General features: G+C 42.4%; 1 protein-coding gene across 3 annotated transcripts in view; it reads right to left on the reverse strand.

Moving 5' to 3' along the window:
- The window catches only part of LHCGR (luteinizing hormone/choriogonadotropin receptor), a 119,893-nt gene that overhangs the window by 66,539 nt on the left and 26,686 nt on the right, over positions 1-26,668 (reverse strand). For all 3 annotated transcript variants that reach the window (XM_042981350.1, XM_042981351.1, XM_007084717.3), the window contains exons 7-10: positions 17,523-17,591; positions 12,417-12,491; positions 8,435-8,620; positions 5,089-5,169 (exon numbers count right to left, since the gene is read on the reverse strand). In XM_042981350.1, coding sequence (XP_042837284.1) covers positions 5,089-5,169; positions 8,435-8,620; positions 12,417-12,491; positions 17,523-17,591 — 411 coding nt within the window. The remainder of the gene's footprint in view (positions 1-5,088; positions 5,170-8,434; positions 8,621-12,416; positions 12,492-17,522; positions 17,592-26,668) is intronic.

Genomic DNA, 26,668 nt, shown 5'->3' on the forward strand with positions numbered 1-26,668 from the left:
GTATTTAAAAAATTGAATCATCCTTTTTTTTTTTTTAAGCCTATGAAACAAAAGGGAACAAAGCCACAACAGCCTCAGTCTTAGGTTTGTTAAATTATTAACAAATAATGTTTATTTGTTAAATTATTAACAAATTATTATTTGTTAAATTATTGTTAAACAATTTGTTAAATTATCTTAGAATTCTGAATGGAAATAGGAATTTCTTTAGGGAATGAAAAGCAATATATATATATAAAATCTGTTGATGCACAGACTTATAAAGCTGTTTACAACGGATGAGTTTTCTTTGGAAAACAAATTTAGAGACACAGTATATGCTTGCTATGTCTACAAGAACCCTTTCTTGGCATTTTCCTAGGTATTTATCTCATTTAGTTGCCAAACTGCTGTCAAGCCATGTGTCTTTGGTAGAACACTAATGGGACTGAAGGGCTCACACTGCCGAAGATTATCAGCTGTGAGTAGACTAGCTTGAACATTGGTCCCTGGCTAATCAAATAGCCCAGGTAAGAAGTGGAAACCAAGGATGGACAATCAGAAACCCAGGAGCTGAAGCCAAATACAGATATGGACAATAGGGAGAAATGGTGAAAATAGATACTCCTTAGGGGTATGAGTCCAATTCAGAGAGTAGTTTGAAGAAGGGTTCCAACTCTAGTGAAGGAACAGTCCCAACTCTGCTAACCTCTTCCTCCCAAACCCACTGCTAATAATTATGTTAAGATTTTCATCCTCTCTTGTAGGACAATTACATTAGTTTCCCCCCAGCATCTTTCCTCTAATTTTAGCCCTCTCTTGCTCCATCTGTACCTTCCTCCTATGATGGCTTTTCTTTACTTTTTTTTTAATGTTTATTTTTGAGGGAGAGAGTGCAAGTGGAGGGGAGGTAGAGAGAGAGGGAGACACAGAATCCAAAGCAGGCTCCAGGCTCTGAATTGTCAGCACAGAGCCGGATGCAGGGCTCGAACTCACAGACCATAGGATCATGACCTGAGCTGAAGTCGGATGCTTAACTTGACTGAACCACCCAGGCGCCCCATAGAATGACCCTTCTTAAGTACAGATCTATTAATTCAAACTTTTGCTAGGTTCTTGTTGTCTGTGGGATAAAATCCAGACTCCTTGTGATAACCTCGAATGATTTGGGTTATGCCTCGTCCTCCAGTCTCATTTACAAGAAGCAATAGTGCTGCACAATTTGAAACCTGGGCTCTGGAGCAAGACTGACTTTACAGGCTGTGTAAACCTGGGTGGGAGGTTTACTTACCATCTCTGTGCCACAAGGTCTTCATCTGCCAAATAGAGATACTAATCATACTTCCCTCAGGAAGGTTGTGCTAAGGATTAACTATATTACTACCTACAGAATGTTTAGAATAATACTTGGCACATATTAAGTGCTCACTAAAAGTTAGGGATTCTTATAATTATCTATTGCAGATTGCTTGTGCAATCTTCCCTTTGGTTACATGAAATGACTGTGGCTCTCAGAATCTACTCTTTCATCTTTCTGTCTTTGTGTGTGCTATTTCTTCTTCTTGCCTTCTCCTCATCTCTGGTGAATTCCTTCTTATTCTTAAAGGTAAGCCCCTCTGTGAAGCCTTTCTTGATTTCACACCTCTAAGGAGTTTATCACCCCTTCTCTCTGCCATGGCTGCACTTAAGTTCTATTGTAATTATCAAACCGTACTGCCGTTGTGTGATGATGGGTGGCTTCTTTAGTAGTCTGTGAAGCTATTCTTTGATAGCTTGGGAGGCAGGGTACTAGGTCTTATTTATTTCTGAACTCTCAGTGCCTCACACAGTTTTGGCTCAGACTATCCAATAAATGCTTGTGGAGTGAATAAACCAGGATGATCCTGGCCCTGAGAGGAATTGAAAAGATACAGGGACAATGAGTGTGTACAGTATGATGCATGTAGGCTCAACACATTTTCTCTTTGCTCACAGTCTGCTAATGTAATCTTGCTAGCTAGAGAAATGGGCATAATTTTTCTGTCAGGGCCATTACAAATAGTATTTTACCTTAGGGTCTCTCATACATTAAAAGAGTATTTTTCTCTCAAAACTTAGCTACTCCTGTTCTGAACAGGAAAGTGTGAACCTAGTTCAGTGAGTGTATGAAATGACATATTTGAGCAGTACAATTACTGAAGGGAAATAACATAGATTAAAAAAAGAATAAAAAGAAATCCATGATCTGGGACTCCAAGATGATGCTAGAAATTCTTAGAAACCACTCTGGAACTAGCGAAGGATTGTTGCTATGTACAGAACATTGCACAGGAAACTCACCTGCTTTATTACTAAATATGGGTACATTTGTCCTCATCTCATGCCCATTAAAAGAATATCTGTTTTTTTAATATTCAAAACGATGTGGTGGTTATAAAGAATGATGTAAGGAAATAGGTTATTTCTTAGCATTAGAATAGTTCTTTTTAAGAAAATTTTAATTATTTTTGAGAGACACAGAGCACAAGCGAAGAGGGGAAGACTGAGAGGGAGACACAGAATCCGAAGCAGACTCCAGGCTCTAGGCTCCAAACTGTCAGCACAGAGTCCAATGCGGGGCTCGAACCCAGGAACCGTGAGATCATGACCTAAGCCAAAGTCGGACACTTAACTGACTAAGCCACCCAGGCACCCCAGTATTAGAATTGTTCTTAAAGACATCTCACCGAACCCCTCATTTTATTGGTAAGGAGGCTAAGATTAAAGAAGGCAAGTGATTAGCTCAAGGTCCCTCAGCACTAGGTAGGCTCTAGTGGCATCAGTAGGTCTTCATGTCCGTAGTGTATGGCCTTTCCTATACGTCACTGTCTCTCTGTCAGTGCTTTTCAAAGTGTGGTCCTTGGACCACTTCCATCAGAATCACCAGGCTGTTTGTTAAAGTGCAGACTCCTGGCTTTACTACAAACCCTGGATCAAATTCTCTAGGGACAGAGCCCAGGAACTTGTGTTTTAAGCAAGTTCCCTGGAGGATTCCTCCAAAATAATAGCCTTTATTAAGTCAGGTGAAAACTTTCCAACTATTTCTGCCTTATTTCCTTTGCTGCTTTCCCCTTATCAAAACTACTTTAGCTGCTACCAGTAAAATTACTTCAGAAGCACTAATTCAAAGCTTTGAAAAATTCTGCCATGATTTCTGAATAAATTTCTATCAGTAAGAGGTCAAACGTGTTCCTTCTCTCACTCCTCTGGTCCTTTGTCCTTTCTTTTTTTCTTTTTCTTTTCTTTCTTTCTTTCTTTTTTTTTTTTTTTTTTTGGCCCTACTGAGCATATGTCTAGCAATTTTTCTCCTTGGTGATTTGCTTTCAGACCAAATACCTACCTGCTACTTAGGTTTGTGTCCTGGGACAGCTCCTGAGGGGAGCCTCATGCTTATTGACAAAACCCGGCAGGGAGCTGTCTTCAGTACTGAAGGGTCTGAATGGACTCGAATAGGCCTACAACACTGAGTCAGAGGAAGGAGGGGCCACTCCAGTTGCAGTGAACAAAGACAGGAGGAAAGACGGGGACTGTAGGAGAACAAAGGGACCGGCCATAAATAAGAGCAAGGACACTGATACCTTGGGGAGAGTAGGTAGGGCTTAGTGACTGGCTCTAGAATTTCTCACCTCCAGGGGTTTAGGAATAGCATTGTGGTGGGAAAGGGGGCAAGGGGATTTCACAGGGAGCACACTCTTTTTACCTAGAGTTTATGTACTAATTTCACATAGTTTTGGGGATGCTGGACATTAGGGGATTTGTTTTACAGCAGTGTTAGCATAGGAAACTCAAGACTGTAGACTTCTTTGGGAAGGCTTGGGGTGGGGCTGATGAGGATGATTGAGAGTGGGCTAACGTCTCTTGTCCCCAAAACTACCCCTTGAGGCTACCAATGACTCCAGCCAGAAGTGTTTCCTGTTGATGAGGAAAAAGCCACAGGTTGCAAAAGAGTTAATGGAAGGTGACCGACAGACCATCCAGACAAGAGCAGGGAGGGTGAGGAAAAAGAACACTGGAGGACAGTTGGTGTTGGACCTAAATGAAAGAAAAAAGGATACAGAGTATGGTATTTCTAATGTACCCCAGATGCTGTTGCATTTTGTAACAACTCTCTTCACTTTTATGGCTCTGAAAGCCAAATGATATCTCTGCTGTCCCTTGCAGATGAGGGAAAATGTCTCAAAAAAGGTAATTATTATCCAGGGATACCCAGTGTTACAGGAACATTACTGCCAAGGATTCACATCCAACTTTGAGAAGCCCCAAAGCCCAAGGTCCTTCCAACATACCACCCTGCTGCCTCTACATAACTTGCAGATTGATAGGGAAAAAAAAAACAAGAGAAAAGAAAAAAGATGTAGAAGAGGGAATGGAGAATGGCAAGGTGTTTTAGAAGGGTATCAGGTTTTGTAGCCTGAAGGACACATAGGGGGAATAATAAAACTTCTAAATCACAGTAAATGTGGCCTAGGGACACTGGGAGTATCTTTTGAGGCATGATCTTTTACATTTGAAGGTAGGTGAAATGCCAAGGCAGCCAGGAAAAATGTTAAAAAAGTCAGTCAGTAGAATAGAAACGGATCTCCCATCCAGTGTATGTTAGTGATAGCATTGAGGTTGAATAATTTTAAGCTCCAGAGCATAGTAGTCAAGGTGGCCTGAATCTCTTTGAAAGGAAGTGACTGCTTCTAGAAGCCGTGTTTGCAATCAGTTAATCTTTGTGGAATGCTGACCACTGACTAGTGAAAATTCCTAAAAATGAAGTCATTTTTTTTAAATGAAGCCATTTTAACAAGCCCTAAGTGACCTCAAAATACCTGCAAATAAAAATTTTAATTTCTTTGGAGAATTTAATTATAGAATGAATGTGTAGATACATTTTTTTAAAGAGTTTTTTTTTAAACAGTTAAATGTCTGTTCAACTGGATGCCACTTGTAAAGAAAAAATTCCCATTTTAAATCTATTAAAAAGTGCTTTGCAAACATCCCTCCAATGAAGACTTTTATCAAAAGAAAAGCATTGGCACTGATAATAATAAGGTGCACACAGAACGAGACATGGTTTCCTGAGTTTCTTTGCATGCAAATACTTACAGTGTTTCATTATTTGGTCTCCTTGCTGTGCTTTCACATTGTTTGGAAAAGTTTTCAAAAATGGAAAATGAAAAATTCTGCCTGAAAGAAAAGAGGTTTAAAAAAAAAGCAGTTGAGCCTTTGGTCTTTAAACTAAACATGATCATGTCTATTTATGCTTTGTTCATCCAAATTCTTTGCCCATTACGCCAGTCGTGTTCTGCACCATTGTCCTGACTGAAACATTTTCCCGGGAAAGAGGGAAGGCTTTGGCATTGTCATTAGAGGGCTTCCAGCTTAGATAAAATGCTTCTGCATGCTAAGTGTTTTGTGTGGGCTCCAGAGATGAAAAAACTTAAATTGGTCATATTGAATCACAGATTTTTCGATGCTTATTAAAAACTACCCTTATGGTATATGAGGGTTTGCTCCTCCCCACTCTCCTTACCACATTGCTCGTGATGAACAAATAGCCATTCAGAATTCATGGCTTTGAATTGTAACTGGGAAATATTTTCTGTGAGGATTTGAAGAGACTGGACCTGACATGATGATGTGAATTTTCTGCTTTGTTTCCTTATGTGCAGAAATATATGTGGGTGTTCTCTACTCCTCCATCATTGCAAGAAGCTTAGCCTAATGGAAAGGGAAGAAGTATCAATAAATTAAAAGGGGCCTATACTTACTATATTCCTAAGGTGAAACCAAAGGGAGGCACAAAGGAAAACTGGATGAAGAAATAGAGGGAAGGAGAGAAGGTGGTGAGAAACCCAACCTTTCCTAAGGAGGAAGGAGAAATGAGGCAGTCTAAATTAGAAATTTCTATGTTATTCTTCTCCAGCATTAACAAGATAATTCCTTATACAAACAACTTTGTATGCAAAGCAGGAAGGTGGATAGTATAGCAGAACTATTTGACCTACTGGACTCACTTTCAAAAATTAATCAGCTTGTTATTTTGAGTCAGCCTTATAAATCCTCAAATTTGGACAAAGTGTGTGTGTGTGTGTGTGTGTGTGTGTGTGTGTGTGTGTGTGTGTGTTTTGACGCTGGCTCTGTATCTGATACCTAGAGATACTGTGTGTGAAACAATCTATAGTTAACAGGAAATGTGGTTGTTCTTAGCCTTCAGTTCATAGCGCTGAGTTCCATCTACTCTTTTTAAAAATTTTAATCATAGATACCAAGGAGGTCTTTGGGACCATCTGCCCAGGCAGCTGTGTGTGTTATCCAGGCTCAGCAGCTGCAGGGCAGGGGGGTGACTTAGAGTTTACATAAACATTCCACTGGCCCAGCTTCAGGCTGTCCCATCTCCCTAGCATCCAAGGTTTCGAGCTTTAGGGATATAGAGGGAGTCACTTAAAGCTTGTAATCCCAATCAAGACAACCTCTGTGTGACTGTATTCCTATCTCACTTTGATACTGGCCTACAACTGCATAATCTCTCCCCACCTTTTTTACCCAGAGGTAGTCTCTTTCATGTACTAGAATAAAAAGCCCCTGAACTAGCTTTTTATATGCCAGTAATTTCAGAAGGGATGTGCCCTCTTTGCCACAAAATTTGAGGTGTCCAGAATCAGCCTTATCATAAACCAGGGTCTGTATTGTTCTCCTAATCGGTCTCACCAGCTTTGCTCACCTCCAAGCCATCCTCCAGAGCTGCTGGAGTGTTATTTGACAAAAGCAAATTTGAGTAATTTTGCTTTGAATTCGTCAGTGGTTCCCCATCCTCTGAACAACCTGGCCCAGGACTCAGAGCCCATCACAACCTGTCTCCCTCTGTGTCCTCCATGTACCCATAAGTCATCTTGTTCCAGTTTTTCTGAGGGATTTCCATCCTTTGTCTCTTGCCTTTGTGCTTTCACATGAGCTATCTTGTCTTCTCAGCATGGTTTTACCCACACCTGCCTAGCCACCTCTTAGCCCTTCTCCAAAACTCAGTGGAAGTCATTTCTTCAGGAAGTCTTCTGTAAGTTCTGTTGCTGTTTAGAAACTCTTCCTTTGTGCTCCCAGAGTATTCTGTTATGTTCTGAGCTCTACCATTACATTTGCTATATTGTACTTAAACATCGGCTCTCTTGTGTATTACCACCACACAGCTGTTTGTGATTTTCCTGGGTGGAATGAGCTCTTAGTTATTTTTGTATCTTCAGACTTTTGCACAATGTCTGGAACTAGATAAGTGCTCAATTAATATTTTTTTGAAGCTCAGTTAATGATGCATGGCCCTCCGAGTACTTTGTCTTCTTGGTTACATCAAAAGCTTCAGATCTAGCTTCACGTACCTCTGCAAGGCACAAAGTAGATGTACAGTAATATGTTGTTGGTTGATTCATTATAAATAGGTTGATTCCACACAAAAATAGCAGCATCCTAGTGTCACTCTTCCAGTGCCTCATCTAATTAATTGAGAATATCTTCTTAGGCTGTGTAATAACACTTTAGGGCAGATGTTTTCCCAACAGTGAGTTGTGACCCATTGGTGGGTCGTATAAACAATAAAGTGCACAAGACTAGCATTAAAAACACAAACAAACATGAAATAAAGTAGAGTAAAATAGATAAGAAAAATCTGTGTGTATCACACATGTAAAAAAGTTAAGTATTGTTTTATTTGTTACCTATGTGATGTGTACTGGTTTGCAGCGTAAAAAGAGGTATTTCTTATTATGCATCTTAGTTAAAAAAAAAATTCTGGAAAACAATCTTTAAGAAAAGAATGAAATCCTGCACACCCTGTCATTCCATTCTGGATTGAAATGTATCAGTGGAATCAGTAAGATGCCCCCCACTGGACTCAAATCAGCCAGGAGCTTGTGCCCTTTTTGTTCAGGCACTGAGCTAATCCTTAGAGAGCAAGAATTCTGTTCTGAAATGAAAGATGGTCTTCTTGCTGGGAGAGAAATAGCTTTAAAAAAAGCCTCTGTAGAGTTTTGTGTCCACTTTTTTTTATTATTAAGGATTTAGACATTAGGTAAAATTTACTCTATTGAGCCTACTTCCCTCCTTCTTTAAAAATGATGCTCTCTGATAAGGATTAGAGCTAATTGATCTTTAAGATGTCAGTTTCATACTCCATTTTGCAACTGCAATTATAGCCTAATTTAAGGTTATTATAATTCAGTTATCCTGGAATAGGCTACAAAGGTCTTGTAGCTGCAGGGTGAATTGACTGAAATCAGTTTTCGGGAAGAAACAGGATGGCTCATTTTCTTCTTGTGTCTCTGAAAGTGACCCCATGGCTTTGGAGCTGATCTAGAGCAGGGAGTGAAGGGGCAGGAAGCTGTCGACCAGTTGACTGTTTTGAAATTTGTTTCTGCCACAGGTTGGCAGGCACTACCTTTTTTTTTTTTCTTTTTTTACTTACTCTTTTGTTGGCAAGTTTCTAAAAGCACAGCAGTGGCTGGGGTAAGTCAGTGTGGCATCCAGGAGGTTGGTGAATTTTTCCCTTGATGGCAGTTTTTTTAGAGAATAGGATGATGTGGCAATGAGTGTATGGATGGACTCCAGCCCATAGCTAGGCAGGGCTTGCAATTTGGTGGATGAAATATCCCTGAAAAATAGAAAGGAGCAAGCCTTTTTATTTACTGTATAGGATGAAACCTCCTGTCAGCAATAGTACTGTTCTAGGTTCTGAGGAATCTTTTCTCCATCTTGCCTTCCCCCTAATTGTCCATTCAGTTACTCTCATTAAGATAAAAATTCAAAATCTACGCCGTGTTTTTTTCCTCATATGCACCCCATTATTCCTTTCAAGGTTGAGTGTAACTCCTTACACCTGTCATACATTCATTAGCATTTCTCCCCCACCCCCCTTCCTTCCTCCCTCTCTCCACTTAGCAGGCATGAAATAACTACTTGCTTTGTGAGACAGTAGACACATGCAGTGACTTCAGCTTTTGTGCTGTATCCCAGGGGGAAATACTCAGGGCTTCAGATGCCTCCGTCTTTGTTCAAGCCCCACAGGGTAGGTTTTCATGAAGCACAGATTGCTTATACTGTTAGGAGCTGCTTATGGCCTTAGCTGTCATCTGCCTGGGATGCAGACTGCACCTTCTCTAAAGGCAAACTGGATTCACCAGTCCAAAGCAAGCAAGCAAGCACTTGGCCGGGCAAGCAGAACTGTGTGGAAAGCTTAGGTTTTGTAAACAAGGTCCCAAACTTTTTGGCTTTTCTAGACTTGAGATAATGTCTGAGAACAAGTTAAATGTGAAGAGGAAGAAGAGTCCGTGGAAATTTTGAAATCCTGCCCATCTCCTAAGTGGTTGCTGCTGATGCCCCCATGAAACTTTTCCAGCAGCACAGTCCCCCTCAGAAAATTGTCCCAATGCTTAGTGCCCAGCACATGGGAGGGGATCAATAGATGACTGATAGATGAACTTGACAACATGGAGCGATGGCTAGTGTGGGCCTTTGGTGGAACAGTTAAGACAGCAGAATTTACCTCAGGGGCTTCAGATTACTGCTGCTTTTGTGTACTCATTGATTTAGGTAACCAGTGTTCTCATCCTGCTTTATAGAGTTATCCTGGATGTGTTAGGGATACAGCACACAACTTGTGTGTGTCTGATGGGTTTTTTTTTTTGAGGGGGGTATATATTTTAAATTAGGATTGTAGAAAAGGCAAGGTCTTATCATGGAGGAGTAAAATTTCTGATAATATATTTTCAGTCTCAGTAGAAGACCAGTGGGGAAGTATTTTTGGGTTGTGGGTGGAAGGAACGCTCCTAGACACCATTTACATTCTAAGCGTGTAATGAGAACAGCTGCTTAATGAAATAAGACTAGGTCTGGTCCAACTGTTCTGGCCAAGACGGGGCCGGTGTCTCCAGTACTCGCAGTTATTTCTAAGCAGGTGGACCAAGCAGCTCTTCAGGCAAAGACTAGCAGGCAGGGTGTCTTACGACCACACTAACTTCATCATATACTGTGTCTGACCCAGAGGCAACTCTCTTTGGCTATCTAGTGGCTGGGTTGGTAGCCAGCTTGCTCTAAGAGCTCTGCCTACAGGGTGTGCTAGACTGCAAAGTCTTCAACCAACCTGTACGATTATAAGTCTGGTGTACTTTGAACATGAGACATACAGGACCTGTGCGGTAGGGTGGCAGAAGCTGAGACACAGCAGAGAAAACACTTGGCATGAGCCATGAGGTAGTGGAAGCAAAAATATGAGGTTGAGTAGAGAGAGACTGAGGATTGAGAGTGATGGAAATTAGGAAATTGAGAAGGTCTGGAGTTTTTGTGGCAGGAATTAGGAAGTAAACAGAGTCAAGGGTTGATGGTTGCAGGAATTAAGAAGTAGAGTCAGAATGGATACTGGCAGGAGCTGGGGATTAGGTGAAGTCAGGGGTTGATAGTGCTGTGGGCTAGGAACTGGATGCTGTCTGGGGTTGACAGTAGTGGGGGTTAGGAAGTAGCACAGAGGTTGACAGTGGCAGGGTAGGAAGCAGAGTCAAGAGTTGGTAGCAAATAAGGGTTAAGAAGTATTTAGGAGTTGATAGGGGCAAGAACTAAGAAATAGAGTTGGGATTAATAATGGTGGGAGTTGGAAAGTAGACAAAATCATGAGTTGATACTGGTAGGAGCTCGAGGATTAAGAATTACTGGGTTGGTTCATTCCTTCCCCTGATCAAAACTGTAAAGCCTCATGTCATCTCAGAACACAGGTAAAGTCCTTATAATGGTCACAAGGCCCTTCACGACCCAGCTGTCTGCCACCTCTCTGTCCTTATGTTCTAGAACTCTCCTCTTTGCTTGCTCTGCCACACTGGCCCCCTTTCTTTTCTTCCATTACACAAGGCAAGTTCCTGCCTCTGGGCCTTTGCTTTGCCCTTCCCTCTACCTAGAATGCCCCTCCTGTCAATACCTACATAATTTGCTCCCTCACTTATTTCAGGCGTTTGCTTAAATGACACTTTTCAGGTTAGTCTTCCCTGACCATCCTTTTTAAAATGGTAACTCCCTCTCCCTAGAACTCCTCCTTCAGCCAACTGAATTTTTCTCCCTCACAACCAGCGCCTACATCTGCATACTACATATTTTATTTACTTATTTGATCCTCGTCTGTCTTCCCCCATTCTGTGAAGGAAGGCAGACATCTTTTTCTTATGCTCTGTTTCTCTCTCTCTGCCTAATCCAGTACCTAGCACACAGTACGGACTTACAAAATCGTTATGGGATAAATGAATGGATGAATGAGTGAATGAATAAGCAAGCAAATGAACTGGATTGCACTGTTCACTCTCCTTCTAGCACTTTCCTAATTTCAAAATCACCCACTTGTTTGCCTATTTATTGCTGTCTCCCCTCGGTGACTCTAATCTCTTTAAAGGCAGGGACCAGAGCTATTATGCTCACCAGTCTCTCCGGCATGCTGCCTGGTAAACAGGATGTGTTCAATCAGTGTTTGTTGAGTGAATGAGTAACAGCATACTAGAGTAGGGAGTAAAGGGCCTGGCACCTCTGTGGAAGAAAGATGAGGTCACCCCAGGTTAGAGCTGCAGAGCCTCTGGAACCCTGTTGTCTTTTTGCTCGAAGCCTGACTACAGCTACAGTTGTTTCCTATGGGATATTCAGGCTTTCCAAGGCTTTGTCAGGAGACTCTTGATTCAGTTTCCTGTTCCTTTACACTTTCTCGCATGTCCTCACATGAAACTACCAAGAGTTGAGGAAACTTGGTTCTGTTGTTTGCCTCCTCAGGGAGCCTGATGCACAGTAGCTCAGCTCTGTTTGGACAAGTGCCACGGGAAAGTCTGATCTCTGGCCTTGGATGCCCACGAGTGGATGCCAGGTGGGCAGCCTTCCCTGTGCTAGCACATGAGGTGGACCTCCATACCTGGTATTACACACTGAATTGTGTCTCCCCCAAATTCACGTGGAAGTCCTAATGCCCCAGTATTTCTGAATGTGACCTTATTTGGAAATGAAATCTTCACGGAGGTAATCGTGTTAAAATGAGGTCATTGGGATGGGCCCTGATCCAGGATGACTGGTATCCTTATAATAGGAGGGAAATTCAGAGACAGGCAGGTAGGTACACACAGAGAATGCCTCGTTAAGGCTGGAGTTACGTTGTCACAACCAGAAGGAAGGACCAGCAGCAAGGTGAGAGGCCGGGAATAGATCCTGTCTTCACATCCCTCAGAAGGAACGAGCCTGCCGACACCCTGATTTCAGACTCTGAGCCTCTAGAACGGAGACCATCGATTTCTGTCATTTCAGTGCCCCCAGTTAGTGTTATTGGCTAACGGCAGCCCTTTCCCATGCAGAGGCTGACTGTCACAAACCGGGCTGGGGACAGTGTGGCTGGACCACTGGGTGGGGAGGGGAGGCAGCACCACTGTACTCACAAGATGCTAGGCCCCGTGGCCCCCCAGAAGGCTCCATTGTGCATCTTCTCCAGGTGTGTGTTTTCCTTGAGCTCCCTGTGGGGAAGGACAGTGTTCTTAGTGGGGTTGGCACTTCGTGGGTTAACAGTCACCGCTGCGTGTGCGTTTAGAGCAGCCTGCCTGTGCGGTGCTCAGCCCGTAGAGGGAAAAGGGGGATTGTAGAAGAAGGGGAAAAGACATGCTGGTGCCAGGCTTATTGTAAAACTGTCGACGTGTACATCTGGGCCCACCTTTCCCCTGCAGATTCCCCCTCACTCAGTAGAACGCTTTGTCCTGCAGCTTCAAGTCCTCACCCTTTCCTGTTCTGGAGTCGAGAAGGTTTGCTACCTCACAGCTGGGCGGGGATGGAAGTGCTGCTCCAGTGTTCAAGGCTGAAGGGTGGAGGCGCAGCCTGCTCTGTATCAGGTGCTCAGCTGCCCTGACCTTGGAGGCCTCAGAGCTGGTTAATAGCAATATGCTGAAGTTTGCAAACACTTTACTTGAAAAGAAAAAGTAGGGTCCATTCAAAGTTACCCTTTTCAGATATGCATTCTCACTGGGTAGGAGAGGGGAGGAAGGACAGCCTGTGCAGAAAATTGCCCTACACCCAGCATGCCCCAGTTGGGGTTCCGTGTTGGGTACATGATAGTCCTCAGGTGTGCGTGTTGAGGACCACTGCTGTTAAGGCTGTGGCACGACCAGACGCTGCTACGCAGTAGCTACCCGAGGCTTCTGTTCCTTGAGCTCCAAGCAGCTCAGGGTGAACTGTTCAGGAATAGCTCAGCTTGGTGCTGCTGAGCAGCCTGCTCTCTGGGCCCTGATGCTGGTGTCTCCAAGCCCAGGCCCCTCTCTGGGTGGACGAGGGAGCTGGGAGAGGGGTCCCTGGGCTCAGGCTTGCCAGCCTTCTTTTGAGCACTTTCTTTCCACAACAGAAGAGTGGTGACTCAGGGCATTCTGGAAAATGCATCCATTGTCGATGTGATGATTTGAAGCATAGCAGGATTCTCCTGCATCACTGTTACAGTGTTACATGGCAAACAAATAGACAAACACTCACTCTCCCCTCCCTTGCGGGAGGCATAGGCAATCACCTGGTTCGTCTCCTAGCTCTCCATCTTCTTCATTGTCTTTCTGCATGTCTCCACATCACCCCTGCCATTTAAAAACTGCAACCCCCCCTGCATCTCACTCCCTGGGTGGCTGTTTTCCACATGCTTCTACTAAGCGTTCTCCTCAGAAATCCTCAGCCCTTCCATCAGAATGCACCCGTCAGTCTCACACAGTCCTATCCCCTGGGTGTATTTCTACTTTCAAAGAGATGAGGTTGTCAGAGTCAATTGCTGTTTAAGATCTAAATCAAAAGAAAATTTCCTTCCCAAACCTCTATGGCTCTTTTCCCTGATTTGGTTTGTTTTAATTATGTTCTGTTATGGTCATAAATCATTGAAATGGGGCTCTGTGAGCAAATAATCGTCATGTCAGCCAGGTCAAATTAATTGCTCAAATTTCATGACAGAACTTTTCACGTGTTTTATTAAAAGATCTTTCTGTGTACTGATAACTCCGCAGTATGTAACTCGGTTAAAAACAAATCAGATTCGTCTACCACATTTTCCTAGGGGTCACTTTGAGGTTCTCAAGTGACACAGCCTTCCAGGTATGAGAAGCACACACAGGATAACCTCTTGAAGCACAGTGGAAGAACCCCCGAGCCCCACCCAAAATTTTCATAAGTGGGGTGCTCTGAGAATGACAAGGGGTGACTCTCAGAACCCTGGAGGCGTCTGAGGGCAACCCTCTGGTGCTGTGTCTCTCCACCCTGTCCAAACTTAGGTAGGTAGAAAATTCAAGAACTTTGTAGGGCTTTGGTGTCATCATTCTGAACAACTTTGGACAGGCCCATTTGTGAGGAAGGTGTAGAAACTGGGTTGAAGGTACACTTTGAAAATTTTGCTTGACAGTTTTGAAAGCTATTCCCCCCTTCAATCCTTCAGGGGACCTCCTTGCCCTTAGAAGAGAATTTACAATCTTTTCCATTGCCCTTGAGTTCTGCATGGTTTGCTCGCTCTCCATCTCTAGGTTTGTCTCATACTGGTTTCCCATTGTTGATGACCCTCCAGCCACACTGGCCTCCTCTTAATTCCTGGAGGTTACAACTACTTTTCTTTGCCACTTCAGGACCTTTGCACATCCTGTTCCCCCTTCCCACGATACGCTTCCCCTCACTATTGCCATAGTGCACTCTTTGTCATCTTCTGGGTTCAGCCTACGTTTCATGGCCCAGGGATAGCCTACATCCATGGCCAGACTATCCCTGGACACCTAACCTAAAGCCAGACAGCCCCTGTACTCTCATAGATCTCAGTAATGGGTTATTTTCTTCATAGTATATATTCCTATCTGCAGTAAGTTCATTTATTTACTTGCCTTTTTGTCTGTCTCTTCTGCTAGAACAGAAGCTTCATGAGGACAAGGACTCTTTCCACTCTGCCATTGCAGACCCAGCTCCCTAACATGGCGCCTAATATATACTGGCGATGCTTAATGTTTGTTGAATGAATAAATGAATGAAATTGATTTGTTTTCTTGGCAAACTGATTTGTGTTCTTGGTTTCCTCTTTCTTGCAACAGTAAGATGTGGGGGATACAGAATCTTGACTAGTTGAACTTTTTGAGGTACACATCCCATTTTGGCATCCCTGATGCAGCTGGGACACTGCTGATGAAGGCCCTCTTGACTGACGTCCTGTTTTCTCTGACCTCCCAAGGATGTTTTCTGCTGGTTTTCCTCCCACTCTGTTTGCTTTTGCTCTGCTTCTCTTCCTTCTCTCTTGGTGTCCCCCAATTTTATATTCAGTTCTCTTACTCTGCCCCCTCATCCAGGTGACCTCAGCCACAAAGGCCTTCAGTTACCCCCTCTATTCAGATAGCCGATATCTGTCTCTAGCCTGTGCAACCCCCACCCCAACCACTGTCCTTTCTGCCAACAGATGAACCTTCTTTAAGCACCCTCATACTTCATTCCCATCCCAGAACTTTCAACGGCCTCTCATTTTCTATAAAAGAGAGTCCTAATCCTTTACTGTGGCATCTAAGGCCCTTCCTGCTTTGTCCCTAACCCACATCTAGTTCTTTTTAAAAGGTACTGTTTGCTGCTCTGTGAACACATGTTTCCCCCTCTGGGCCATTCTCTTTGTTGTCCTCTGCTTGGGATGCATTTTCCTTCTGTCTTTACCTGTCCAACTTAGGCCCAGCTCAGAGTCTACATCTCTCAGGAGGCTTTCTCTAATTTCCTTCTTTTCTGCCTTTGAAATCCCAGAAGACTTTACTTCTCTCAGGGGAGGCATCACACTTTGTCTTCTGTTTTAGTTACTACTTAGTATACAGTTTATATACCATCTGGCAATGCTTCTTCCTCGGCCGTAAGCTCCTGTGGGGCAAACACCAGGCCTTACTCATTTTCATTTCCACCCCAAATGTAGCATATTCCTTCAAACATAGCTGATGCTTGGCAAACCCTTGTTGAGTGAATAACAGCATGAGGCATCTGAAAGCACTGTGCCAGGAGAGGATATGCCTCTGATTTAAATTTGGCAGAAACAGATTCAATTGGCTAGAGTGAACTCTTCATTAGATTCAAGTCAACAAGAAAATGAGGGAAATTTTTCTCCATGATAGGAAGCTATCATTTCTTGCGCACTTGGTATGTGCCAGACTCAGGCTAAGAGCATAAAAATGTAATTATTTTTCCTTCATTCATTCATTTGTAATTAATTAGCTGTGCAATGTAATAAATGATAAATGAGCACCTACTCTGTGCTAGGCACTGTGTTAAGTACTGAGGATACAAAACAGACCTTTTCATTTTGGTGGGGATATCCTCAAAATAAGCCTATTAATAGCTCTATTTCATGGATGAGAACACTGTGGTTGGGATAGGTTAAGTAACTTGCTCGTGATCAAGCTGATAAATACTAGCATTGGAGTTTAAGACCCAGTTAGTGACTCTTAGATCTGTTCTCATAACCACCAAGCTCTGTAGCATGGTACCAATATACTAGAGTATTTAATTAATATGTATAGTTAAAATAAATAGTATGTTGTAAAGACTTATGTTACCCAACTTGGCAGCCTCAGCATCTCCTGGAAGCTTGCTCAAATTACAAATTCTCAAGCTCTACCCTAGCCGCAATGAAGCAAAGTCTCTGGAGGTGGGGCCTAGGAATCTGTGTTTTAACAATCTGCACCTTATTCTTGTGTGTGTTAAAGTATGAGAAGCACTGGTATAGACTACGGTTGATACAACGTATCATAAAAGTCTTTTCATTTGTTTTCCTTAATTTTGGCTTCAGTTGAGCTTTTCAGGCTCAAGTTTTCAATAGTTTGCTTAGTTTTTATTATATCCAACTGTAGGGTGATTGTTACCTTACTCCTACCTGTTAGGGTTCAAATGGCCCCAGCCCCAGTAGGCTTTGTAAATGAGCCAATCTTTTAGTAAAGAAGCCATAGAAGGAAAGAGAGGTGGGAAACAATGAAGGATAGTTAGTAGGGATGCTCTCCTTGAGTTAAATGCTGTTAACACTGGGGACTGGGTGCGATGTGGTGTAAGCACAAGGGCCCCTCACCCTGTGGAAAATGCTCCCCATACCCACCCCACCCCAGCAGTAGGGGGATGGGACTGCGAGGGTGCTTGTTGTGGCTGATTAGGCCGGTAAATGGGATTGCCAGTTTTCTCTGCAGGGGGGGTGGGGGAAGAATTGCTTCACTGAAATCGTGCTGACTCTAACATGCCATCAACCTGAGCGAAGGGGCTAGAGAGGGAGGCTGTGAGATGAAACTAAAAGTAGGGTGTTGAATATTTTAGCAAACTGTCAACTTGAATGTCTCCGGGCTGCATCTGTCTTTGAAATCAGGGTGCTCTGGGGTTTCTAGCCAGCCAGTTGCCTAGTAACATGCGTGAAACACTGAGGACTAGCCACTTGAAAGTTTATTTTTGTCCTGAGTTAGTTGCTGAAGATTGAATGTGATCTGGTAGCCAGAGTAATATTTCATTTTTATTCATGAGCTGGGGAAATAGCACATACTTACAGGGAAATCAGCGTCGTCCCGTTGAAGGCATGACTTTGTATTTCTTCAAACCCATTTCCATATAGTTTGCTGAAGGGAGAGGAGAGAGGATTTAGCAGTGAAAGCAGCACATTTTGGAATCACACATTCTTCCTTCTGTGACATTTACTACTAAGATAATTACTGGCGTATGCAACATTCACCTCTGTCTAATGTTTTAGATTCTGAGGACCTGGTGAGAGGGAGCTGGGTTTTTCTCTTTTTTTCTTCTTGCTCTAGTTTGGCTTCACCTCCACCACTCTAGTTTGGCAGCAGCAGCAGCACCAATTTATTACGTGTTTATTAAGTGCCAGATACTTGACCAGCTATTCGACATCGATTTTATGACTTAATCCTCATTGCCATTTCCATTTTACTGATGAGAAAGCGATGTCTCACTGTCGTCGTGCTGTCTGCTCAAGCTTAAAGAAAGCAGCGGCGGAAGCAGAAATAGTGGCCAGAACCGTCCAATGCTCAAGTCTTGCCTCTGCCTCCTCAGGCCTGTGTGGGCATGTGTGCTTTCTGGGAGGCTGAAAGCGGAGGGCAGAGGAAGGCTCTGGTATGGAGTTAGCTTTTCCTTTTCTTGGATGAGTATGTGTTTTGGTTGCTGCCATATTTGGCTCCATAACCAAGAAGATTTCAGTGCCTATAAACAGTTCTTTAAGACGAATTAGTGGATAGCGAAATCAATTTAGTTGGGTGCAATCGGCATTTTGCAAAATGAGATAGAACAGAATGGGACAAAATGGAAGATACTGGAGTGTGTTGCATGTAATTAGGGTAGTACTACTTATGGAATTTTGTTCCACCATTTTTGTATGTTACATACTTAAAAGTATACCTACACATATACATAGAAACATCTACATCTGTTCAGAATAAGACACAAGAGGCTCCTCAGAAGACAGACGTCGGGAAATGTTGGAGCCTGCAACAAACTTGGAGAGGATCAAGTGGCACGCTTTTATTTTATAAAGAAGGGAAGAGTCTCGGAAAGGAAAATGGCTTGTCTAAAGCCCACAAGAGGCAGAAATGGGACCAGAGCACACGGTGTCTGGGGCTACTTCCAGCATGTCAGTTTCACTGCTTGCTACTACTTTTCTACCCTGAGATATCCAAACGGCCCCTCTTCCTCTTCCTGGGGGGCTATGCTTAAATAACATGTTCTTGTGTGGCCCTTCCTGGCTGCCCATTTAAACTACCATCTTCCCTTCTCCCAGCATTCCTGCATTCCCATCCCCCTTTGTTGAGTTGTTTTTCCTCTGTGGCTTTATCAGCATCTGACCCTGGATTATAACATACTTGTTTATCATCTACCTTCCCCAGCAGTTAGCTTCATGAGCACAAGGATTTGAAACTGTTCTGTTCCTTGCAGAATCCCCTGTATCTAGAGTAGTGCCTGGCACTTGGGAGGATTACAATAAGTATATGTTAAATGAACTGGATGAACAAATGGGTGTATGTAAGGTGAATTTCTAATCATAGCCAACCGGGCAAGTTTGAAAGGCACAGTCTTAGAAATATTTGTGTAAGTCCTTCATGCACAATGATGTAATACTCAAGTGAGAAAGAGCTATATAGTATAACATCAAATTAAACTCCAGCATCTGGCAAGACCCTAGCTTCCCTTTAAGGGGTTGCTGGTAGTTGCATGGCCATGTCATGGGTGGGCTGGTGGGTGTGACTTGAGAAACAGTTTAGATATCTTCCCCAGATGTTCCTGTTCCACATGGCTGTTGACTGCAAGGTTTCTCTAGCCTTTGTTAAATAAAACAAACATGGAATTCTGTCTTGTGGTCTGTGTGTGTGTGTGTGTGTGTGTGTGGTGTATATTTGGGGGTGGGGGTCTCTTTCCATCAATCCACAGCACATCTGAGACAAACCAGAATATAAATAAGCAGGACTCAGGGTTGAAGCATGATGTTTGAACACTGGAATTCAGAAAATACAGAGATTACAGAATAATTCATAAGGTCTCCTTATTAATTTTAGTTCAGATCGAACAGGGGAAGTGTATTTAATTCATTTTGTAAAACCCCCGGGTGTCTCATAATGCTTGCTCCCTAGCAGAAGCTTAGTCAAAAGGCTGGGTGGAGCAGTGGCCTCACCCTTCCACGTGAGGAAGAGCCTTCTCTGGCTTCTCCTGCTCTCATGTGCTTTCTTCTAGAATTCTGAATTTACAACTTCACATATGAGCTCTCAGCCAGGATTACTGGCTGCCATTTTTTTCAGTAGTTTTCTTTCCTCATGTATATGATAGAATTGGAGGGGCTAGGTACTTTCTTGGTTTATGCCTGTTGCCTTGTGCAGTTACACACAATCTTCTTGCCTCCTTAGCAGCTCAATCCCACTGGAATTCTTTTTTTTTTTTTATTTTACATTTAGAATATTATTCTTTGGCAGTCCTTTATCATTGGGAGTTTGAATTCCTTTATAGCAATCTCTTGTAGATAAAGGAATCATATTGTTCTTTTCTCAGAACTGCTTTGAAATTGGATTTCTTAGAGTCCAAGCCAATGTTTGCCAAAGCATTTCCCCTTCATCTCCTGACTCAGAATCAACCGGAGCTGCTTGCCAGAAATGCAGACTCAGACCTACTGACCAGGTGCACTGCAGATCTGTGGAATCAGAATCTGGTGGTGGTATCCAGGAATTTGTACTTTTAGAACAAGCTCTCCCAGTGAGCCTTGGGCATGCCACTTTGGGGCCTTTGCCCTAGGTTACAGCATTGGATGACATAGCTCTCACCATTTCCATATACAGATCAGATGGTCTGCTGGACAGAACTGAGTCCAGAGTCTGGTCCCCTTACCACTGTCTCTACCTTCTAAGTGATGGAGTTACATGTATAGTGAATTTAAAAAAAGTAGCCCCTACTCTGTTTTGAGCAAAGCAAAGCTGCCAGCAGTTGTCTGGATACCCATTCTCTGTCATTTTTATGTGCTGTTCTTATCCTAGTTTTGATATATATTAGAATTTTGTACTTTTTTTTTTTTTTTTTTTTTTTTTTGGTGGGGCTTACAATGCCATTGTTCTAAGTGAAGCTTCATGGTTAAGGTTGCAAGTATTCAACCCAACTGCCTGGGCTTGAATCCCAGCTCCACTACTTATTAGCTGAATTACTTTATTCAGTCATCTCACCTCTCTGTGTCTTAATTTCCAAATCTGAAAACAGGGATGATAATAATAGTATTGACCCCAAAAGACTGTTGTGTGTATTAAAATGCATAACATATGTTAAACACTTTGAAAGAAGTCCTGGAACACAGTAAATGCTTAATGTGTTGCCATTATTATTATTATTATTATTATTATTAATTATTATTATTATATCTTGTAGTAGCCTCCGTCTCTCTGACCAGAATACAGGGCAGGGGTTTCCCTTGTCCTGCTCTGGACAGGATTTCTGTGAAATGCAGCAGTCTGTTTAATTGAACTGTTCAATGGGGTAGAGGTGTTCCTGCTCCTGGTGGCGGAGGTCATTTTAGTGGCCTGGGCTGCCCTACGTGTACTCACTCTCCAAAGGTCCGCTGACACCTTTGGTCTGTGTTGGCATCATTGACATTTTTGTATTGGGACATTTTTTCATGTCTTTTTTAATAGCTTGGGTCCTACTTGTCCCGACTTCCCAGAGAATGGAGCTCACCGTTTCCTTTTTAGTTGTCGCTCTTCAGCTTTGTTCTTAGCAGTCGCGCACAATAGAATGTGTTGCCTTGTTTTGATTAAAAGAGTGGCTTCCTTACTTTGGAGAAGTTACAAATGTGAGTGGGAGGCCTCATGCTGTCAGGCCTGCACAATGCTTTAAAATGCCCCTTAAAACAGCTGGAGAGTCACTTCAGATAACTTTTTTCCCAAGACTTCATGGTGTCAGAATTAAATGAGGACAGCTTCCCTTGCCTTGGGGATGCAGTCACAGGCACGGAAATGGTTTCTCCCCCTCTCCTGTATTACAATAGCTGCACCTTACTTTAAAGCATTGTCTGTGTTCTCTATTCAAATGTCAGTAATTGTGACTCAAAAAGAGAGAATGTCACCTTTTTATTCAAAATAAGATTCAGGCTTTAGAACTTAATCACAGATGATACTCTAATTGTGAATGCTCCCTTAAAACAAACTCCTAATATTCCTGGGGCTCTAAAAGCATTTTCTGGCATTTTAACAGTATTAGATGGTCTTCCATAGTTCCCTTTTAGATCATATAACCACCTAGTTTTTGGATGATTTTAAAGAAGAAAGCTTCATTTATGTTTGCAGATCTGCAGGGTCTCAAAAAGTGGCCTCAGGGTTTCTATTTTAGAAAATATGCCCTATGGTGGTATATCTATAAGCAAATTTTTATCAAATGACTATACAAATACCTACCTAAAGAACAGGGATCCTAAATTCACCTCTTTCTTCTCCCTGTGGTATTTTTCTGCAGTCCTTTTTTGTATGAATAATTCTTGTGTATGAAGTGTATGGAGACACTTCTTTAGTGGATGTCCTGGCAGTGGTTGTATGGATAACTGTCACCAGTCACTGTCATCAGGCCAATCTCTATATGCTGCCATGACCCTGGTTTTGAATGTTCATCAGAATTCCCCCACTTCTGTGGGTCTCACATTCCCAATGGCAAGGGAACCCTCTCTCTGAAGCGGGCATACCTCCTGTGTTTTGGCAGCATGGAGTTGTTATGTTCCCCCTCAAGTTGCCCTCAGCCAAGTTCATGTGGATTATTATTATAATGGATTATAATATATTGAATAAAATTTTTGAAAAATCTACTTCCACAGTGATATTTAAAAAGAATGAGATTGAGAGAGAGAGAGGATTCTTCTTTTATGGAAGAGCATTGGTAATAAATGTGGAAGAATGATGAGATTTAAAACTTCCATTTTGTAATACCCTACATAAATGAATAATCAGCAGATGCTGAAACCATCAGATGAAGGGTTATTGGCCAACAGGCTAGCGGCATCAACTCAAAGTCTCCCACCATGCTTTATTATTAATGACAAAGGGAAACATGTGCTCTTACAATGAAGATGTCTGGCAGTCACCACTTTAACCAAATGGCCAAGGAGCATGGCACGACATGCTTTCTGGTTTGATGTACTGGGAGAGATACAGCATGCCCTTTGCAATGTTCTTGCAGAAAAGTTGACCTGAATCTAATCCTGACAATACAGTCAAATGAATCCATATAACTGGCCTGGGCTCCTTCAAGGAATTGGTGTCATACAGAACAGAGGAAGGCAGGGGAGCGGATCTTGGGGTGGAGGTGAGGTTGGGAGGACTAAAGAGGCATAATAGTGAAAATGCAATGCATAAACTTTGATTGGAGTCTGAGTTTAAAAACATTCTATAAAGGACTTTTTCATTGGAATGTGGAGTATGGGTTGGAGGATGCCATTAAAGTCAAGTTCATTTTTTTAGGTATAATGGTGTAATTATGTAGAATGTCCCTGTTTTTGGGAGATACATGCTGAAATGTTTAAGGTATGAAGCATCATAATATCTATAAACTTCTTTTGGATGGTTTGCCCAAAAGGAAATGTGTTGTGTATACTTAAGATACATAGAGATGGGGTGGGCGTGGCAAGCTGTTAATTGGTGGTAAATCTAGGTAAGATGTAAAGGGGTATCATTGGAAAGACAAATGGAAAGTGACTCCGTTTTTCCATTAAAAATTTTCAAATAAATAATATTAAAAAAAAAAGATGAAACAGGATGGTCTAAAACAAGTGGCTTGCTGAATATTAGCTTTTAATCATGGCGATGCTGTGTAGTTGACATGACACGATTGGATTTGCACCAAAGGTATTAATAATCCCACTGGATACACAGAGACAGAGGCATGTCTGGGTGGTGTAATTGACTAAGGTTCATAGACACAGAGCCGGGACTAGAATCCAGGCTTTCTGTCTTAATGCCCAGCAGCCTCTTGAGTGTGACTTATGACAGGTGCAACCTGGAATCTTGTCATCCTTTCCCAGGCATTCTTTCTCTGAAGGGCCTTAGGGAATTAGTTGCCATGACCTTTCCTTCTCTTTGTAGAGTTCAGACATGAATCAAAGTTGTCTCTTTTTTGAGACTGGTATGACCAGTCACCTAGAATATTTTAAAGGTGGTGCAATGCAGCCAAATCCTGCTCACTCGGGGGGGGTACATTTCAAGGTGGCCTCTTGAGGAGATTTAATGAAAAGCCAAAGTGGCTATAAAGGGACGTAAGAGTATAATGCATAGTTTTAGCATTAGCCCCACTGAGCTTCTCTAGCATCAAGTGAAGTGTTCTGTTTTCATTAAATGAGCTCACAGTTGGTAAAGATTTAGGTGGGGGGAGGGCAGGAAAGGTTCCACAAAAAGCAAAATTTCAAATACTACTAATAATGAAGAGATAAGGCCTGCTTTCATTATTTTCTAATTAGGGAGTTGAACTTTATAGCTGAGAAAATAAGGCTTTCCTCTTTAAGTGTAATACCCTTTTTCCAGCAGGGTGCTCCACGGGGTCCTTCACTTACAGAAGGGCCCATTCAGCTGAGAACAAGTGCCAAGCAAATGACTAATTGCTCCCCTTCCAGATGAAGGGCTGAGAGTGAGGAAGGAATGGAAGCACAATGCCCCCTCCCCCTGGGGCCACCTAGGAGAGGTGGATCTGCAATCCTCATTAACTTCAGAGGTGGGGCAATTATGCCCTGCTGGTAGGCACTATTCTTCTTAAAATCATAACTAACATAAGTTAATGGCCCCATAATAAAAATACTGTGCAGCTCTCATGTGCACATGCTGAAATTTGATGTGTGAAAGGAATCTTTGGTTGTTCCTTGAGTTTGGTAGGGTGGTCCCATCCTAGGAGCTCACAGAATCTGTGGATCATCCAAACATTTGTTTCCGTGTTGATCATTCTCCACATCTTCTGTCCTTTCATTCCATTTCCACTTCATTCCAATGGCTGCATGTTACTTGGAAGGAATGCCAATTGGTTCCTGATTATTTTTAGATTTAGGTCAAACTCAAAGGGAGTCTTGAATATTTGTGATGTTTGAATAAAGGCTACTCTGTTGGGTGGTTTCTTCTTCTTACTACTTTTATCAGAGTTACTTCTTAGCTTTTAATCCTGTATCCCAGCTTTCAAGACTCAGTAATCCAATTTCCCTTCCACCCCTGCCATTTATCTAAACCTATTTCCTGTTTCTTTAGCTGGACATTTATTCCCAATAAGTAAGACTCATCTTGTTTTCCTTTTTTCCACAGCCGTGCTTTTGCTCATGCTATCCCCTCACTGGGACCACTCACTCCCCTTTTCTTGGTATGTGGGACCACATAATGGTTAAGATTGTGATTCTGAAGACAGACTGGGTCTAAGTCTTGACCTTGGGCAAATCACTTAACCTCATAGTGCCTTGGTTTCCACACGGAAAAGCCCTACCTCATAGGGTTGTTGTGAGATGTAAATGAGTTTTTTTTAAATTTTTTTTTTTAATGTTTATTTATTTTTGAGACAGAGAGAGACAGAGCATGAACAGGGGAGGGGCAGAGAGAGAGGGAGACACAGAATCTGAAACAGGCTCCAGGCTCTGAGCCGTCAGCACAGAGCCCGACGCGGGGCTCGAACTCACAGACCGTGAGATCATGACCTGAGCCGAAGTCGGACGCTTAACCGACCGAGCCACCCAGGCGCCCCAAATGAGTTTTTAAAAAGTAGTTAAAAACAGTGCAGGCATTTACTAAGTGCTGTATAAGTATTAGCTGCTATTGTCACATTTACCCATGTAATTGTTACTGATACTGTGAGGTCTAACTCAAGCAGCTGTCTCTGATTTCTCCAGCCCAAGAGGACGTCTCCGAGACTTCTCATTTCTGTGTAATACAAACTCTCACAGTGAATATCTACTAGTTTGTATTATTTTTTCCTTATTTCATGTTTGCCCCATATTTTCTCCTTTTCCTCATAGTTGAGATTCTGAGCTTCTTGGGGACATGGATCTTACATCTTTTGTGTTCTAAATAAAGACATAGGAAGACCCTAAATCCTGAGACATGTAGTAACTCCCCACTCAGTTTTTGGTTGGTCTCTCACAGGGGGCACGATAAATGAATACTTCTTGATACATTCAGCAGTGAGTTGGAAATACTTTATAAAGAGCTGTAAGAGCTGTAGTATGTGAGGAAAGTGGAGGAGCAGAAAGACTATAGGGAAGATTTTCTAGGATCTCCTATCTCCTGTCTCTTCCCTGGCATTCAAGGGCTGCACATAAAGAATTTATCCTGAAAAGAAAAATTTTTTTTTTTGGTTTCTGCTCTGTATTCTTTGATTGCAGTACTCTGAATACTCTGAGTTGGAGCTGCATTGGCTACAGCTTTGTAATATGACAATTATATGTGTGGAATTATATCTACACAAAGTAACAAGTTCTATACAAATGCAATATACATTGATACCAATATTTAGAATCCATGATATAAAAGAGACTCCTTTGAGATGTTTTTTCTCTTGCTTCACAACTACCTCCTCATTTTGGGGTCATCCAATGCATGCTCTTTCTTTAAGGGCAAGCTCATTTATTGACTCAGTATAGCCCTGCTTTGGGCTGTAACCAAAGCAGAAAAAGTGAGAGGGATATGGATGTGGGGAGAAGAATTGAATATGGGTCACTGGGCTTTGGATATAAGGGAGATGTGGTGCCCAGATTTCTTCTTTTGAATGGTGGGGCAAAGGTGAGTGCCCTAGGAGAAGATGGCAGGGATCCCAGAGGGAAGGAAGTCAGGCAGATGAACAGTGGAAGATAATAAGTTGGGTTATCTTAGTGCAGTGCCGTTTAAACTTTATGTGCATGCATATCACTTGGGAACTTGCAGATTCCAAGTCTGTAGTTCTGAGTCATGAGAGTCTGCATGTCTAATTGGCTCTTAGAAGATGCAGTAGATGCTGGTCCATGAATCATACTTTGAATAACAATGCCTTAGGAAAGAGCATCAAAGGTGTAGGGCCTGTGAGCCTGGTAACCTGATGCGTGATTGTCAAATAAAAAGACATTATTTTCAAGTATTAAGGGATGTAGGGAATGGGTATAGATGGTGCTCCTCAGAAGCAAAGTAAAACATCGGAGAGAGAGAGAGAAAGAGAGAGAGAGTGAGTGAGTGAATGC

The sequence above is a fragment of the Panthera tigris genome, chromosome A3 (assembly GCF_018350195.1).
Source record: "Panthera tigris isolate Pti1 chromosome A3, P.tigris_Pti1_mat1.1, whole genome shotgun sequence".
NCBI lineage: Eukaryota > Metazoa > Chordata > Mammalia > Carnivora > Felidae > Panthera > Panthera tigris.